This window comes from Mobula hypostoma, chromosome 5, assembly GCF_963921235.1.
Source record: "Mobula hypostoma chromosome 5, sMobHyp1.1, whole genome shotgun sequence".
Taxonomy (NCBI): domain Eukaryota; kingdom Metazoa; phylum Chordata; class Chondrichthyes; order Myliobatiformes; family Myliobatidae; genus Mobula; species Mobula hypostoma.
This window is the reverse complement of record NC_086101.1, coordinates 186183400-186202503: the sequence shown is the minus strand read 5'-3', so window position 1 is coordinate 186202503 and position 19104 is coordinate 186183400. Positions and strand designations below refer to the sequence as shown.

The 19104-nt window shown below is 40.9% G+C and overlaps 1 protein-coding gene across 4 annotated transcripts in view; it reads right to left on the bottom strand.

Annotated features, from left to right (window-relative positions):
- Positions 1–19104, bottom strand: part of nek1 (NIMA-related kinase 1) — a 155421-nt gene that overhangs the window by 3369 nt on the left and 132948 nt on the right. For all 4 annotated transcript variants that reach the window (XM_063049500.1, XM_063049501.1, XM_063049503.1 and 1 more), the window contains 2 exons: positions 17475–17608; positions 5522–5654 (listed from right to left, as the gene is read on the bottom strand). In XM_063049500.1, coding sequence (XP_062905570.1) covers positions 5522–5654; positions 17475–17608 — 267 coding nt within the window. The remainder of the gene's footprint in view (positions 1–5521; positions 5655–17474; positions 17609–19104) is intronic.

The window sequence follows — 19104 nt, the reverse complement described above, 5'->3', positions numbered from 1 at the left end:
GGTTTTATTACTATTTATTATTTATGGAGTAACTGTAACGAAAATCCAATTTCCCCCGGGATCAATAAAGTACGACTATGACTATGACTATTGTGGTCGATTGTAGACTTATGGAGCGAGTTTTAGGCTCTTTTATTGTGCAACTGCGATGCCATTTGTGCTTGCTGTCTTGTGTGTGCTTTGCTCTGTGTGTGACTATTGTACTATGTTTTGCATCTTGACCCCACAGTAATGCTGTTTTGTTTGGCTGTGTTCATGAGTATTCCTATGTGGTTGAATGACAATTAAACTTGAGTTGAATTGAATCTGTACTAGAAAGGAAGATGGGAGATAGCTGGTATAGCAAGTTGGAGGGAAAGGGTGGATGGAGCAAGAACTCGGTGTTGATGGATGGATCAAGGTGAGAGGGGGCAAATGGGTGAGGGAAGGGAAAGAATGATTTTAAATGTTCAGCACAACCTGGCGGGCCAAAGGGTCTGTACTGTGCTATATTGTTCTAAAATAGCAGATGAAGGAGGGAGGAGAGTGGGAATGATGTCAGAGGCTGGGTGGGATGTGATGGGTGGAAGTGCCAAAGGGCTGAAAAGGATGGAACCTAACAGGAGAGGACAGTGGAACATGGAATAAGGTGGGAGGGGAACCTGTTGGAACAGTGTGGATGTTGGGCCAATGGAGAGGGGAAGAGACAAGGCGATAGGGGCCAGATGGATCAGGTGGAAAAGGAAAGGGTAGAAGCGACAGAAGTGGTTACCACAAGTTAGGGAATTTGATGTTCACACCATTAGGTTAAAACCTAGCAAGGCAGAATATGAAGTGCTGTTCCTCTAATCCGTGTCCATTTTCAACTTGCTTTTTGATTTGTGTAAACTTCGTTGATTCTGATCAATATTTGAAACTAACATTGAATTCTTGCATGCCAATAAAATGATCAGCACTTGAAATGATCTACTATCATCATGAGCTCAAGTTAAACACTTATTAGATTAATTATTGTTTAAATTCAAAGATAGCATTATTGTACCAACTCCTCATTGGGATTAGTAACAAGGGCAAACAATAACAGAATGCTGGATATAGTATGCCAGTTAGAAAAGTGCAGTAAAGGCAGTCAGTAAGGTGCTAGGCCATAAGAAGGTAGATTGAGGCCAAGAGTCCATCTGTTGTACTAAGGTGTAAGCACAAGAAAGTCTGCAAATGCTGGAAATCCAAAGCAACACACACAAAATGCCGGAGGAACTCAGCAGGTCAGGCAGCACCTATGGAAATGAACAAACAGTCGACATTTCAGGCCAAGACCTTTCTTCAGGACCCTTCTTGAACACAGTGTAATCAACTTTATCTCTCTTCTTACAACAGTCCCATCAACCGTCACAATGTACAAACAAAAACCTCAATCAGCCCGTGATGAAATTAATTAAACTGAGGTCCAGTAAAGTCAGACAGATATGTACATCCAACATTCTACACTTGCAGTGAAGCAAATAGAAGTACTTGTGAGACTGAAAAGGAAAGCTACACCACTCAAGTAAAATATTAGTTTTAACACTTCAGCTGATTTAGTTCCCAAACACTAAGCTTCGGGTTATGCAAGTGTTCCACATTAAAAAAGGGAAAAGGAAACAGTTAAGCTTTTGCATTTTGGTGGAAACCAGCCATTTGGAAATGATATACTTAATATTTTAAAAACACTGCTCCCCCAGGAGCAACAGGAGAGAAAATATTTCAGGGGAAAAAGTGGATTCAGTTACTTTTCCAGCTCGAAAATGGCACTGCAGCAAAAACAATGTCTGAAACCAGCAAATGTAGAACAGATCTGCTGCCTGAAAGTGAGATACTGTATTCCTTCTTTTAGTTGCTGGGACATTTCAGGTGGGTTCAGTGCCTGATATCAATTTAAGCTCTTAACTAATTTTAAACAACTACTTTTGCCCATATAATTTATATAGAATTCACAGCACAGAAATTAGTTTCAACTGGCCTATATTCTATATAGAGATAGAATAAAGATTCTGCAGTTGCTGGGGCATTGATTTCTCCAACTTCCGGTTACCACTCCCCTCTATTTTCCTTGTTTTCTAGCCCACCACCTTGTTTTTCTCTCATTCTGATGGCCCTCTCACTCTTTCATGTCCCCTCCCCTGCCCATCACCTCCCACAGGTTTCCTACTTTTCACCGATTCCCTGGCTCCTTCCTTTTGTTCCATGGTCCACTTTCCTCTCCTATCAGATTCCTTCATCAGCCCCTCCATCTATCACCTCTCAGCTTCTCATATCATTCCCTTTCAGACACCCTCCCCTTAACCAGGATTGACCTATTCACTGCTTGTGTTCTTCCCCTTTACCCTTTACTAGCTTCTCCCCACTTCCTTCCAATCCTGAAAGCCTTAGCCCAAAACATTGACTGTTCAATTCCCTCTATAAATGCCTCCCGACCTGCCAAGTTTCTCCAGCATTTTGGGTGTCACTCCTATGTTCTGTATGAACCATCTCCTGAACTACTTCATCTAAATTCTTAGTAATACATGTTTCTATTCCTCATTCCTTCCTAATTACTTTAGCCCCAAATGGTCTTCTTGGGCCAACAGTCCCCACCATCGGTGGCACATTCAAGATGCAGTGCCTTACAAAGGCAGAATGCATCAATGAAGACCTTCACCATCCGGGACGTGTCCTCTTCTCATTACCGACTTCAGAAAGGTACAGGGACCCAACTCAATGATTAAGGAACACCTTCTTCCCCTCTGTAACCAAGTTTCTGAATGGTCCATGAACACTTCCTTATTATTCCTGTAATTTTTATATCTCTGCACGTACTGCTGCTGCAAAACAAGAACTTCACATTAAAGAAGTCAGTGATAATGAACCTGACTCTGAGGCGGCCTCAAGTTTGGCAAGTTCCACAGAGTTACTGAGACAGAATACTACAGCACAGAAACAGTCCACTGGCCAATCGAGTTTGTGACAAACTATTATTTTGCTTAGTCCTGTTGACCTGCAGCTGAACCATAGCTCTCCATACCCCTTATCCAAACTTCTCTTAAATATTGAAATCAAAGATGCATCTACCACTTCTGCTGGCTGCTTGTTCCCCTCTCTCGCCATCCTCTGAGGAAAGTTCCACCTCAGATACACCTTAAACATTTCACCTTTCACCCTTAACCTATGACCTCTAGTTCTAGTCTCACCCAACCTCAGTGGAAAAAGCTTGCTTGTTTTTACCCTATTTATACCCCTCATCCACTTTGAAAAGTAATCTTATTTATTTACAATACAAAACTGGAGTATTACATACAGTTCTGGTCTGGTTGGGAAGGATGAGGGAGAGGGTGCAGAAGAGGTTTACCAGGATGCTGCCGGGATTACAGGGCATCTGCTATAGCGAAAAGTTGGACAAACTTGGGTTGTTTTCTCTGGAGTGGCAGAGGCTGAGGGGAGATCTGATAGAGGTCTATAAGATTATGAGAGGCATATATAGAGTAGACAGACAGCATCTTTTTTGCCAGCGTTGAAATGTCTAAGTTGAGAGGGGGTATTTTTAAAGGAGATGTGAGAGGCAAGTATTTTTTCCCCCAAACAGAGAATGGTGGATGCCTGGAATGCAATGCCTGGGGTGGTGGTAGAGGCAGATACATCAGGAACTTTTAAGAAACATTCAGACAGGCACATAAATGTGAGGAAAATAGAACGATATGGACATTGTGTGGTCAGAAGGGATGAGTTTAGCTGGACATTTAATTACTAATTTATTTGGTTCAAAACAATACTGTGGGCCTAAGGGCCAGTTGCTGTTCTACGTTCTATGTAAAAGCTCCACTGACCACAAACTCAGAGATAACACATATTTGGCAGTTAACAAATATGCAACTTCCAAAAGATATTCAGCACTCAAAGGAATTAATCTGCGTCCTTTCATTTCAATGATATACACCGATGTGCTTTGTGCTTTGAGTGCTTTTATGACTGCAGTTAAGTGCTGCTGTAACTCGTTTGAATGACATCCCTTGCAGTGAAACTGATAACGTGCGAGCAAATCATATCCTTAAATCTCCATGGCCTTTTCTGGGGTACAGCCAATCCCAGAACATTTGGGGCATTCCCAGTGGAGTTTCTCCAAGGGCTTTTATTCACGAAGCACAACGGTGGGGGTAGACAAGCAGCTGGGTTTGAGAAAACGAAAAATGCAAGAGGTCTGTAGCTGCCAGACGTGCAGAGATATTGCAGAGTTTGCCAATTTAGCAATGAGATGAAGTGAGTGAAAAGCCTTTTATGAAAAGGCAGTGATTGAAACTGCAGGAGCTGAGATTGTGCTTTTCTTCCCAAGACATGAAGTACAGAAAAAATCCATTAATTTACTGCAGCCACTCTGTGCACCAATAGCACATCTTAGCAGGGTGGTAGTGGGGGTGGCTCGCTTCAGTCGCTATTAATCAGAATTTGAAAGCCATTAACAAGTACATAGAAGATAACGTGGAGAGATTAGAGGTCACCAGCAATCTGAATGGGAGGCTCCCTTGCTTATTTTGAGCATTTCAAAGAGAAGTCTTGGTTGCCAAGAGACCATTTTCATCAACTGCACAAGCTAGAGGTTAGGCAATTTGTTCTGATTCCTGGAAATGGAGGCGTTTAACAATTGGTTTACAGTAGAAATAAAAAACAGAATGGGAGCAAGAACAGAGATGTCAAGAAAGTTTTCTACTGTGGTGGGGTGGGATAGCAAAGATCCATTAAGATAGTGAAGAAATCAGAATGACAAAAGGAGTGGGATCAAATGGCATGAAAGTGGAACAAAATTACATAATTAAATTAAAACATTTAAAAATCAGCATGCATTTTTAAAACCAAACAATGTACTTATCATGTCTGAAGCAGCAATGGAGAAGTGGGATTTAGAAAAATCATATTCTAGTTAAACTTGTATAGTTTATGTAACTGTATATGGGATTTAGTTGGGTATTTATTGTCAGTATTGTAAACCTAAATGGATATAAATTTAGTTTAAATTGGAAATATTTTGCTTATCAGCCTTTCCAAACATGCACAAAGTATACCAGTCTTTGCAGATGCAGTGTGTAGGGAAGGTATCTACTACATAGTATTAGAACCCAGTGAAGATTTTAAGGAGCAATCCAAATGCAAAAACAGAAGAGCTTTCCACTGTATGTTTTTCCACACACCCAAAGATTGTAAATATCTCTAATTTTCAGATGCAAGAATCAGTAAATTTATTGTTTTATTGTTCATGAATGGAGCGCAAAAGAAAACTAATGTAAAAGGATGATTACAAATGCTTATAATTACTCTGTATTTAAAAGAGAAAGTTACTGTCTCAATAAAGACACAGGAACCCCAGAGCAACGTGCTTGTGTACATATCCAGCACAACATCATTCTGAAAATAGTATTAAATATTTAAAGAATTGCTTGTAAGGGTTACATGTTGAGTTAGATATAAATTGCTCTCATCTCTAGAAAGTTACATTGAAAATTAGCTTCTTGTAAAACAGAAACAAAGAGAGACTTGCCTTCTTGATAGGCTCCATCTGCCATGACAAGGTGCAGGATTTTCGAATACAAGTGCTCAAACTGAGGACCCAGAATGACTTGGACTATAGGAGTGCCTAGGTCAATGTTTTCATCTTCATCTTCATGTATTGCCTGCTCCAAACAAAATGATTTATTTAAATAGTTTATCCCACACACAACAGATACAGAAAGCAATTTAAATAGCCGTTATTGGTGGCAAGGCAAATGATGCACTTGCATAAGAGTACTGTTTATCAATGGCTTCATTGGTTGAGGTGACATGCTCCAAGAGCCAGGAAGATCCTTTGCTGATTACCAATAGATACATATATATTCACAACCCAAACATTGCGGATTCAAGATTGTTTAACGTCATTTCCAGTGCACGTGTACAGCAGAGTGAAATAATTATTACTCCAGATCTGATGCATCTGATGAGATAGAGAAAACAATGATTTAATAAAACAGAATAAATATAAATACATAAGATAGCTTTTATACAGGTCCACAATCCCTTATCTGAAATCCTTGGGGGGGCCAGTCGCATTTCGGAATTCAGAATTTTTCGGATTTCAGACGTATGCTCAAGTCCCTTATTTAACTTGGCTCAGTGCAGTGGACCTTAGGACCCGGCGGCGCACCAAACCTATGCACATCCTCTCTAGATCATCTCTAGATTACTTAATACCTAATACAATGTAAACACTATGTAAATAGTTGTTATACTGTATTGTTTAGGGAATAATGACAAGAAAAAATTTTATTTCCAACAAAATCATTCAATAAAACATAAAAATATACAGCTTCAAACGAACCAAATCAAACACATGGTAAATGACTTACTGGAATAAATGTAGAACGTCACTGTCACTATAAAACTTCAGTAACTTGTCTTTCTGTTGATTTAAATCATATACAGTGGTAGTTCCGACTATTTTCTTCAGTAAGACGCTGCACAGACACACCACGATCAAGCTTCTGCAATAACTCCACTTTCTGCGTTATTGATAATGATAGATGCTTCCTTCTCTTTTTCTCATTGTTACCCACAGGGGTATCTGCAGCTCTTTTTGACATTTTCACAGTGAAATTAAACACAAAGTCAACAGTGAACACAAAACATCAGCGAACAGCAAATGCACGTGTAACCAGTACGAGCGCTGAGCCACAACTGACGTCTGGCGGCCTCTGCTAGTGCTGCCATGTCACACCTGAGTGACGTCAGCTGTTGGCGAAATAAAATGCGGTTTTCGGAGCTTTTTGAATTTCAGAATTTTGGATAAAGGAATGTGCACCTGTACATAGATTGATTGCTTGTCCGTGAAGTGACACTTAGTACAGAAATATCTGTACATGAGATGACTGACAAGAAATGATAAAGTAGTGGTGGTGGGGGGTGTGAAGGGGAGGGTTAGTATTTGGAGGTGTCGATCAGCCTTACCACCTGGGGAAAGTTACTGGTTTTGAATCTGGTAGTCCTGGCGTGGATCTTTGGAGTACCATCAGCAGCTTCAAAAGTGGACTAACAGATGCACAATAAATGCAGTTCACAGGAATGAATATAAACATAAAAATTCACTTCACATGTTATGATAATTCTCACATTTTAAGAACTGAACAGCTGTGATGTTGAGAGATGTTGACTCTGTTAAGGGTATTTCATTTTGTCCATTTAGAAATGTGAATTTTACCAACTTCAATCAGAATTGTGGGCATGCTATGTTGGTGTCAGATTGTGTGATGACACTTGTGGGCTGCCTCCATCATATTGTTAGGTTGTGTTGGTTGATAATCCAAACGATGCATTTCACTGTATGTTTCGATGTACTTGTGATAAATAAATTAATCCAAACCTAAATTAAGGCAACTTACCAATCAACAACTAAAATATCCCTAGAATGTTTAACATTTGAATGAAAAGCAGATATTTAATGTGCCATTCTCTACACATCAGGCTGTTTACAAAGGCACACTTTTAAATCAAGACCACACGGAGCATATCCAAAGACACTTGTATTGGATGTTCATTAGTGAATAGAGTTTTCAGACAAATGTCTATTCAGAACAGAGATGAGGAGGAATTTCTTTAGACAGGGGGTGGCGAATCTGTGAACTTCATTGCCCAAACAGACGTGGGGCCAAGTCATTGGGTACAAAGTTGATAGGTTATTGATTAGAAAAGGTGTCAAAGGTTATGAGAAGACAGGAGAATGAGATTGAGGGGAAAAATACATCAGCCATAATGGAATGGCAGAGCAGACTCAATGGGCTGAATGGTCTAATTCTGCTCCAAAGTCTTGGACTAAATATATATAAATTTGAAGAAACGAATGACAGTATCATAAACTGGAACAGTATAGGCCAGTCATTTCTTTGCATTTGAGACAGGGTTCACAATGTAAATGTTAAAGTAAATACCTAATGTATTGTTCAAATAACATTATTAGGCTTGAGGGAGAAAAAGCCATTTGCAACTGGATGAGATACTGCAAGTACAGTTTCTTCTCCTTTTACTTAACTCCTTTGACAGTTCTCAGTATGGTTGAGGTTGCTTTATCCTTAATCAAATATATTGCGCTGGCTTCTAATGGGTATGCCACCTGTTGTGTATGTGGCCGGGTTACACAACAAAGCTATAAATAAAAACACTGGAGACGGGAGCTAAGTTAACAGGGTTATTTACTGACTGAAACTGAACTGAACACACACGTACAGATCAATACGTGCCTAATAGCGCATGCAACGATGTGTCCCTACAACATGAAGTAGTCCCATATTATACAGTAGCTACACAGTACACTCCTCCCTTTTTATTTTAATAGTGCATCAACTTTTTTTAACTGGGGCTCTACGCTAAACAAATATGTTTACCCTTAACATACAAACGCCTACTAATTGTTTACTTAGTAATTTAATAATATCAAATTATAACAAAGTAACGTAATAATATCAAATTAAGCCTTTTTTTTACTTTTGGTCTAAGATCCATTTATAACTCAAGTCTCTGCCTACTGTGCCATACTTCTCTAGATGATGTACCAGCAGTAACAGAAGAAATAAGTGAAGCTGTAGCAAAATTAGTCATATTTCGCAAGTGGTGTGACGCATTTTTCGTAGCTTTGGTTTCCATAGTCTGCTTCAAAGATGACTTGCCACCAACTAAAGAAGTGGTTGGTGATCTGCTGTCTCTGCTAGTTACTCAAAAGTCGGGGCAATCCAATGACTCACAGGAAGAACAGTACTTTACCAGTAATCTTTCACCGTTTGATGAAGCAGTTGATCAAAATCCTGTTGTTCGTTCCATTGTTCTTAAACTGTTGTTAAAGTACAGTTTTGCTGACATTAAGGATTACGTGCAGGATTATCTGCCAGGCTCAAGAGGGAGAATTCCTCAGATGCACATTCAACACAAGTGTGAAAATACAACAATAGAAACCTTACAGTTTGTTGCCAGAATTCACCTCTGTTTTGATGCTGTTTCCCAACTTCTTTGTGCAAAACAAGACACATCAGCTGAGGATTCAAAATATGTACGTGCAAAAGAAACTCCCTGCAAAGGATTAAGTGTATGATTCTCAATGGAGGGAATGATTGGTTCAAGATTTACCTTGTGCGAAAGCTGTTCTGTTTGAATGGGATTGATTTTGTCCAAGAGCTTATTTTAAGGGATGACCAATTTTCATGGATCTTTCCCAAGGAAATTGTTCAGGAGAAGATGGAGATGCTGGTCTTTTCGGAGATTTAGGCTTTTTGAAAGTTCACAGATCTTCCATTATCTGTTCATCTGTTAACAAGTAATTTAACTGTGCAGGTACAGGTTTTCGTCTTTTGTCTGTAATTGGAACAGAGTCATTAGGTCTCCTCCTTAGTTTCCTAGTCATTATTGGCTTTACCTCCATAGAAGCTCCTGTGAGTTCCATTGTTAGCCTCTCATTCTCAATAATCTTTTTCTTTTCTTCTAATTCAATTTTTTTATCTTCAAATTCCTTCACTGCTGCTTTCTTCTCTTTAATATAATTCTTTTCCACTTGTTCTGTCTCCAGTTGCAGAAAAAACTCTGTATTTCGTATTCTTTCCTTGTATTGTTGATCTAGTTTCTTCATCCTTTTCTGAAACTCCTGCAAAATGCCTTCCTGTAACTGCTGTAGCTGTCTTTTGAGAGATGTCAATTTCTCCTGGTACATCTGTTCTTTTACTTCCAGGTAGTCTTCATCATCCTGCTTATTGGCAATATCTGTCTCCCTGTCAATGCTGTCTAGCTCCTCCTCGTCATTGTAATAGTCGACAATGGGTGAGAGGAGAACTGCAGACATCTTCCCTGCCAAGCTGCCCTCTTTTGTTGATACATCTAGTGCCTTGATGGTTTGCCAATCCAACTGAATTTTCCTGAGCCATTCACGTCCCAGCAACGGTGGTCCTCCATTTTTCAGTTCATAGAGGTTCATCTGCTGTGTTTTGTCTCCGTAGGTCACTGTCACTTTAATTTTGCCTTTGGGATGCACCTTCTGTCCTGTGTAAGTTTTTAGTAGTTTTGTTCGTTTCAGAGGTTATGTGCGAAAATAGTCATTTGTAGTCATGTACAGAGATCACTGTTAAAGCTGAGCCTGTGTCCAACTCCATTTTCAATCTCACCCCCGCCACTTGTGGAGTGATCCTTATTACTCTTCGATCATCTGTTGCTTTCATGCTGTGAAGTTGCAGACAAGACAATTCACATTCATCGGATTTGTTTTCATCAGAATTGCCCTCTTTCATTTTGTGTACCTTGTTGTATTTTCCTTTCTGGGGTTTCTTGTTTCTCTGTATTTTGACCTTTTCCTGCTTTTTACTAGCTTTGCATACTCTGCCAATGTGGCCCTGTTTGCCACAGTTTCTGCATTCTTTGCCTTTAATCCAGCAGTCATCAGGGTCATGTGACATGTTCCCACAATGGTAACATTTCTTTTCTTCATTTCTGTTCAGTGACGTTTTATTTGTGGCATATTCCAGAGATTTTTGTTGTATCTCGGAAGCACCTCGTGCGGCTGTTTCCGTTGGTATTGCAATGTTCAGCACCTTCTCTAATGTAAGGTCTTTTTCACCCAGAAGCTTCTTCTGTGTGGTTTCACAGTACATGCCACACACTAACTTGTCCCTCAATGCGTCCGATAGACCAGCTCCAAATCGACAATGTTCTGATATTTTGCGCAATTCAGCACAAAATTCAGATATGCTTTCATTTTTGGTCTGATTCTGATTGTGAAATTTAACTCTTTCAGCAATGACCTGCGGTTTGGGGTTTAAATGCTGTTGGAGAGTGTCTACTATTTGCTTGAACGTTTTGTCAGCTGGCTTTTCAGGGGTTAACAAGCTCCGTAGCAGGCCGTATGTTTTTGTTCCCATGATACTAAGTAAGACACTGGCTTTCTTTTCATCATTAACATCGTTAGCCTCACAATATAACTCCACTCTTTCAATGTAAAGATCCTGGCAAGCTATTTTGAAGGGATTCACCCAAGATTCAGCGTGCAGGACTACGTAACATCATGGCAGCGAGTAGAGAAGGGTATTGTGACTGGCTGCACTATATCAGTAGTCCTCTTCGTCATGGCCATGCATCTACTTATAGAGGCTGGGAAAAGGGAGACCAGAGGGCCAAAGACAAGCACTAATATCAGACAGCCGCCAAACAGAGGATTTATGGATGACCTTACAATTACAACCACAACACATATCCAGGCCAGATGGGTACTCCAGGCAATGGACGAGACAGCCACATGGGCGCAAATGAAATTTAAACCTGCCAAATCAAGGTGTTTGGTGATAAAGAAAGGCCAACTTACCCAGAAGTTCACCTTGAAGATCCAGGATGAAGAAATCCCATCTATCATAGGAAACCCCATCAAGTGCCTAGGGAAATGGTATGATGACAGCCTGAAGGATGTCAACAACAACAGACGCCTGGAGCAACAAAGAACAGAAAGGCTGGTTTACCAGGAAAGTTTAAGGCATGGATTTTCCAACAAGGGCTCCTACTCAGACTAATGTGGCCGATGATGCTCTATGACATTGCCCTGTCAAGGATCAAGGGCATGGAGAGGAAGATAAACCGGTATCTGTGAAGGTGCTTTGGAGTACCGCAGTGCTTCTCTTCAACAGGGCTATACAGCAAGTCAGCAAAGCTCCAGTTGCCCCTCTCCTCAGTTGTAGAGGAATTTAAGGTAGGGAAAGCATGCCTCATCATGACCCTCAAAGACTCCAAGGACGACAAGGTCAGTGAAGCAGGAGTCAAGATACAGACAGGGAGCAAATGGAAGGCGGCAGAGGCGGTAGAGGAAGCAGAGTCGCAAATTCACCACAAAGACGCTGTCGGAATAGTGTGTAAGGGCAGACAAGGCCTAGGATGTGAGTCAACAATCAGGTTGTTGGGAGGCCAACCCCAAGGACAGACGGCACTTGGTCCAGCAGGAGATAAGGAAGAAAGAGGAGGAGGCTAGATATGTGTGAGCAGTGGAGATGGGGAGCCAAGGGACCTGGACAAAGTGGGAAACAGAACAGAGAGTGTTGAGATGGGATGACATATGGAAATATACATCTTTCCAACTCCAGTTCTTACTGAGGGCTGTGTACAATGTACTACCAACTCCAACAAACCTGCGGAACTGGGGAATAACAGAAGACCCAACGTGACATCTGTGTCAGAAACCAGCCAACCTAGAGCATATTCTTTCTTCATGCCAGGTTGCCCTTTCCCAAGGACGGTACAGGTGGAGATACGACCAGGTTTTGAGAGCACTTGCCCACACTTTGGAGACAGAGAGGGAAAAGGACCACAAAAACCAAACTTCATCAGGACTGGGAGACGAAGGTCCATCTTGAAAAGAAGCTGGTGTTCCCACCAATAGTAGAGACCACACTTCGACCAGACGTTCTACTATTGTCAGGCAGTGCAAAGAAGCTCGTGGTGATAGAGCTAACAGTACCACGGGAGACCCGATGCCAAGAGGCTCACGAGAGGAAGCTTGCGAGGTACAAAGTTCTGGTGGTGGACTGCAGACGGCAAGGCTGGCAGATGTAGAATTTCCCTGTTGAAGTGGGGGCAAGAGGATTTCCCGCCACGTCATGCTGGAAGATGATGGCAGCCTTAGGGATACAAGGGAGAACCAGGAAGAGAGCCATTAACACCATGGCCCAAGCAGCAGAGACAGCTTTGGCTGCGAAGGGACGATAGTAGTTGGATGTCTGACCGTCGGGGGTAGAAGACTGATCACCTTCTGCTGTCCCACCATCCTGAGGTTGTTCAAGGTTAGGGGATGAAACGCCTGAAGACGGATGGACTCGGCTGGTGACTCGACAGTCCAGCAGCAGCTGTTTAAGGTAATAAAGCCCCGTTCTCCCCCTTTCCTTGACTCACGTGACCTTTTTGCTGGTGTCATGAACGCACTTCATCTAGATGTGTGTGTGTCACTCCTTTTTATCTCCCTTCTGGGGCAGGCAGACCCTCAGCCTTGGGGTTCAACGCCAGTTGTGGTCTCCCCTGAACGCGCTGCAGCTCCGACTGTGTCTCTTGGTCTCCCGATGTTCCCGATCCCGGCTGTACTCCTGCTTCCTTTCAGACTCGCGGCCTCACTCTGCCTTGGTTCGTACCTTGCGCTCTTCTTCCGAGTGTCGTTATCAATTAAAACATGGCATTCCAGTACGATGTAGGTTCATTAACCTCGTCACCAATTTGTTGTGTATGTGGCCGGGTTACACAACAAAGTTATAAATAAAAACGCTGGAGATGGGAACTAAATTAACAGGGTTCTTTACTGACTGAAACCGAACTGAACACACACGGACAGATCAATACGTGCCTAGTAGCGCATGCAACAGTGTGTACCTACAATATAAAGTAGTCCCATATTATACAGTAGCTATATAGTACACCACCAAAATGCAAAAATTCAAGAATATGTAGCCTTCACGTGCCTAGAACAAAACAGTGCTCCTGGTGAACTGAACCAGAAACTGAGAGCTCACCCAAGTTAAGAGATGGAATAATATGTACATGATCTGATACCAAAGTGACTCCCCAGACATTAGCCAATCAAATTAAGAAGCAATTTATGTGCCATATTTATCCAAGGAATTTGGTCCCTTACACTTTACACAACTATTTTCTACTTCCAGTTGAAACAATTTTGGAGGGGTACATGGATAGAAAAGTTTTAGGGGATACGACTGGCATTATGATTGATTGGATGAGTTGGGATGAAGAGCCTGTTTCTATGCTGTATGACTTTGAGACTATGAAATTAAAAGAAGCTGAGATGAATTTAAAATGATAGGGCAGCATCAGAAACTGATGCTGACAACTAGCAAACGTTTCTGTTTTGAACAACATGTTGGCATAACAAAATACATTGATAATGACCAACGCATACATATAACATAAGTGAGCTTAATTTGCTCTGAAGATTCTAATGTCCAATTTGCGTGTTAAGCCTTGGGATACTCCAAAGCATTTCCTTTGGAGCAAATTCAAATCTTGGCTCCTTCCACTTGAAAATTAACTGAAACAAGATGCATCACACCCACAGAACTACTGAAAGAATTTAACACATCATTAAATATCCCTCAAATCTATCTTTAACATCTTCATTCATCCAGTTGGAAACAGGAGCAAGAGCAGAATTTTCAGTCTGTGAGATTGCTCCAATTATCCAGCAGATTTAGTGAATTGTGTCGTAATTCCACCTAACCCAAAAGACCTTCACACATAAAAATGTGACAACATTATTTTTCCTCAGTGAGGAAGAGGCGGGGGGGGGGGAATGTTGGTAGGGGATGAGGAAGGAGCAGGGTGAATTCCAGATTTCTACTACTGCACATGCCAAGAAGAACTTCCTGATTTCATCCCTGAGGCACCCAGTGGGTCAGGCAGCACCTGTAGGAGAGAAAGGAATTGTCCACATTTTTGGTCAAGATTGCTCATATAAAAGAGAAAAGGGAGGTTGGTAGGTGAGCTGACTGAGGAAGCACGAAAGATTATTGGGCGGATAGAGTTAGGTGGGAGAAGGGATGGGTAGAGCTGGGAGACAAGAGGGAGATGAGCGTTGACTAGAATTAGACAATGGGGAGGGGAAGGAAAAACATCAGCTAAAGCCATTTTTAAGGGCAGTAGGATGAAGGATTGAGGCAGGATGGTGAAGAACAAAGGCTACCAGCACCGGCATCTTATGTATGGTAGGAAGTAAGAGGAGAAATTAATGGAGAAATGGGCAGATGGGAAAGTTTGGGGGATTCAGTGAACAGAACCAGGAGGGATGGCGGGGGGAGGAAATGGATGATGGGGCGATGCTGAAAGGAGATATGGGAGAGGGAACAAAATAGGGAAGATGGGAAATGGCAAGTGGCGTGGCAGAGAATGTACTTTTTGTAGCAGTTGGTAGAATTCTAACTTGCCCAGAACATACTGGTGGAATTCTACACTGCCATCATAGAAAGCATCCTCACATCAACCATTACTGTCTGGTTTGGTGCAGCATCCTCTCACAGTATAGATAAACTACAGTGAACTGACAGGTCAGGTGAAAAGGTCATTGGCTGCAGTCTACCTTTACTGTAGGACTTGTACATGTCCAGGACAAAGAAACAGGCAGGAGAAATCATTGCGGACACTACCCATCCAGCCTTTCCAAAACCGCCTTTTCCAAAAGCTGGAATATGCTGTAGGGCTATTAAAAGAAAAGGTTCACAACATCTGACTAAGTTTCTACACTCAGGCAATTAATCTGATCAACCATTCTAATTATCTCCCACTCCCCTCTATCTATTTATTACTTCAGTCACTGCACTGTAAACACTTTAAACCACTTCTTACAATGCTGTTTACATTGTAAATATATGATGGTATTTATTCACATTTTATTCCATGTCTGTACTTCAACCTCAAAGTTTTTTTTATACAATTCTTTCTTATAATTGTTGAATGCTGTTGTTTTTTGTTACATATGGTACTAACACACCACTGCAAATCCCTCATATTTGGATATGGTGAATAAAATTGATTCTTGATAAGAACGAGAGCAGGTATAGGATATCTGAAACTAGAAAATTCAATGTTCACGCCATCGGGTTGTAGAAACCCAGGTGGAATACGAGGTGCTGTTAGTCTAGTTTGCCCTGGTCATGGAGAAGGCTGAGGATGGATGGCTCACTGTGGGAATGGGATGGGGAATTGAAATGACATGCAACCAGGAGCTCAGGGTGGTCACTGGATGGAGCAGAGATGTTCTGCAAAATGATCACCTAGTCTGCATCTGATCTCATGCAGAGGAAGCCACATCAGGAACAACAAATACAGTAGTCAAGATTGGAGGTGGTACAGGTGAATTTTGTCAGTATTGTGTATTAGGAAACCCTACCGGGGTGGTGGTAGAGGCAGATACCTTAGGGGCATTTAAGAAACTCTTAGATAGGCACAAAGATGATAGAAAAATGGAGGGCTATGTAGGAGGGAAGTACTAGATTGATTTTAGAGTTGGTTACATGACTAGCACAACATTGTGGACCAAAGGGCCTGAACTGTGCTGTTATGTTCCATATCCTTTGTTTCAAGGTTGAAGTTCCTTCTTTTTTCCCCATAGTCTGTCAGAGATAACTTTTCAGCTCAAACCCATGCCTTAACCTTCCACACAAAGGAAGGTTAAGAAGATTGAGAAGAGATTTGATCAAGGTATACAAAATTATGAGTATAGAGAAGGTAAATGCAGGCTTTTTCCACTGAGGTTGAGTTGAACTACAACTAAAGGCCATGGGTTAAGAGTGAAAGGTGAAAAGTTTAAGAGGAACAAGAAGGGAAACTTCTTCACTCAGTGGATCGTGAGTATGGAACGAGCTGCCAGCATAAGTGTTCCATGCGAGCTTGGTTTCAATGTTTAAGACAAGTTTGGTAGGTACATGGATAGTAAGGATATGGATGGCTATGGTCTGGGTGTAGATCGAAGGGACTAGACAGTTTAAGTGGTTTGGCATGGACTAGATGGGCCGAAGGGCCTGATTCTGTGCTGAAATTATCTGTGACTGTACGAAGCAATACATGACTAATCTGTGCGCCTCTTCTGAAAATATAACACTTCTAGGCCCCCTTTTAACATGTGAAAGTTACAGATAAAGTCAACATTTTAACAACTTGTATTGGGTCATATCATGGTCGCAACACATGAGAACACACGTTTGTCCCACTCCTTTCAAGGAGGAGGTGATACAGCATCCGTGCAGGACCACCAGACTTTAAAAAACAGATACTTTCCCCAAGCTGTAAGGTTGATCCACCCCTCCATATCCACTACTACTTCATCTCCTGTGAGTCACCTTAACAACACTCCTGTGCCTAGCATCACTTTATGGATATACAGTACATTGAATCTATGTATATAATCTATTTTATATATTGATATTTATTGTGGCTTTTTAATTATTGGGTTGTTTCTCTCATTGTGCTTTTTTGTGCTGAAGTAACAATAATTTCATTCTCCTTTTCAGTCCTGTATTGGAAATGACATTAAACAATCTTGAATTGAATCCTAAAATCCATCAACCTTTGCAGCCTGTAAAGGCAAACTTCAACAAGAAATCCATACCTTAAGATTAGCAGATCACCCAAGAAAATAAAGTTTCACCCTAATACCTCAGTTTCCCTATTCATTGGAATTTAAACTTAAACAATAAACTGAACTAATAACACAATGGCAGATTTATTTCTCTCCCCGTCTTTGAACTTGAATCAGTGAAAAATTCTATCAGATTTTGACAGTCAGAATTTTTACTCCAAGGACAGCCAGTATAGACATTAAAAATGCACATTATGGAGATTATCATTTATGGAATTATTTTCGTGAATGCACAAACTCTCAAGCCCGAGCTACATCTCAGCTTTGTTGCAGCAAGGCCATTCTGTATCTTAACAGAATATTGAGAATTAACAACCTTAACTTTGTTGTAAGCTTCAATGAAGTTTTCAAAGCCCATTTCTTGCTCCAGAGTCATTCGCAGTTCTTCCAATCGGCTGAAAACGCTGTCAAACTCTGCACTTTCACCCGCAATGTCTTCTTCACTGTCATCTGCACAAATTGCAAAAGCAGACAGCTTGAGGCAACAGTCACAAAACTCAGCACGTCACCCACCTGCATGAACACATTCAGATCAGTGTTCCTCCTGCAGCTTTAAAAGTAACTTAATTACAGCAGACAGCTTAATTTCATGGGGATTATTTTACAAACCATTGCAAATTTCATTCATTAGTACTTTGGCAATTTCTGCTGTCAGCAGGCATACAGCTGTTAATGTCACGGTACCTGTAGTGAAGGATGTGTTAGATTGGAAGTGAAAGGGGGAAAAAAGTGATCTGCCCAACACTTTGAAGTTATGAAATAGCTGAGAATTATAAAACACAAATTAGGGCTAGATTAGAGTTTGATACTAAGTGAAGCTCCAACTATTATCCTGTAGGTGACATTAGGAATGATCTGTTTCTCCTTTAGTTTAATAGATGTGACTGTGTAATATAGACAAACACCACAGTGGCTGAATAAACTGTTTCTATAATGAAGGCCAATGTTCTTCAGCTGTAAAGTAATATTTTATTAATTTTTACCATTCACTTTGAGCAGCCAAGTAGCCACTGGAGGATAATCAATTTATTACTCCGAAAGTAAAAATATACATTCCAACCAAAATAATTTATTTTTCAATAAAAACATAAAAGTGCAAAGCAATATTGCAAGGGTACATCAATCAAAAAACACATTTTGCTGACAGTCACAATACTTCAGCACAGAAACAGGCCCTTTGGCCCATTTAGTCCATGCCAAACTATGTATTGTTCGGTAGTATGTCCCATTGATTTGCACCTGGACTCCATACCCCTCCCCATCCATGTACCCATCCAAATTTTTCTTAAATGTTGAAATCAAACCCAAATCCACCACTTCCACTGGTTGCTCATTCTGTACCCTTACTACCCTGATTGAAGTTCCCCCTTGTGTTCCCCTTAAAGAGGTCGATCTTTCACCCTTAACCCATGACCTTGAGTTGTAGTCTCACTCAATCTCAGTGGAAAAAGCCTGCTTGCATTTATCCTATCTAGACCCCGCAAAAAATTTGTATACCAATTTGTATGAACTCCAAAATAAAAAGGCCTCTGTCCACAAAATCTCTCACTAAAATATCCACTTTATGAAAGCCTCTCTTCTATACATTTAATCCCCTTTAAGATTTCTTTCTTGCCTGAAGATATATGAAACAACTCTGACCCCAGCAATTCATGTTACAAAGGAAATGTTATACACAGCATCCATTCACTCCTTTCTTGACCACTGTTGTAATCTTCATGCTATTGTTAATCAGCTATTTATTCCTGTTTTGGTGCTCAAGAGACTAGCGCATTTCAACAAGACATCTATTTTATGGATTTATTGATCTCTGGAAAGGAAAAAAAAATCCTTCTAATTTTACTTGTAGTTTATGGATGATGCATGTGTTCAGTTCTGTGTTCATAAGCCAGTGGGAGATATCTCCATGCAGCAAAGCCTGGAGGGCAGAAATGTGGTCACTGCAT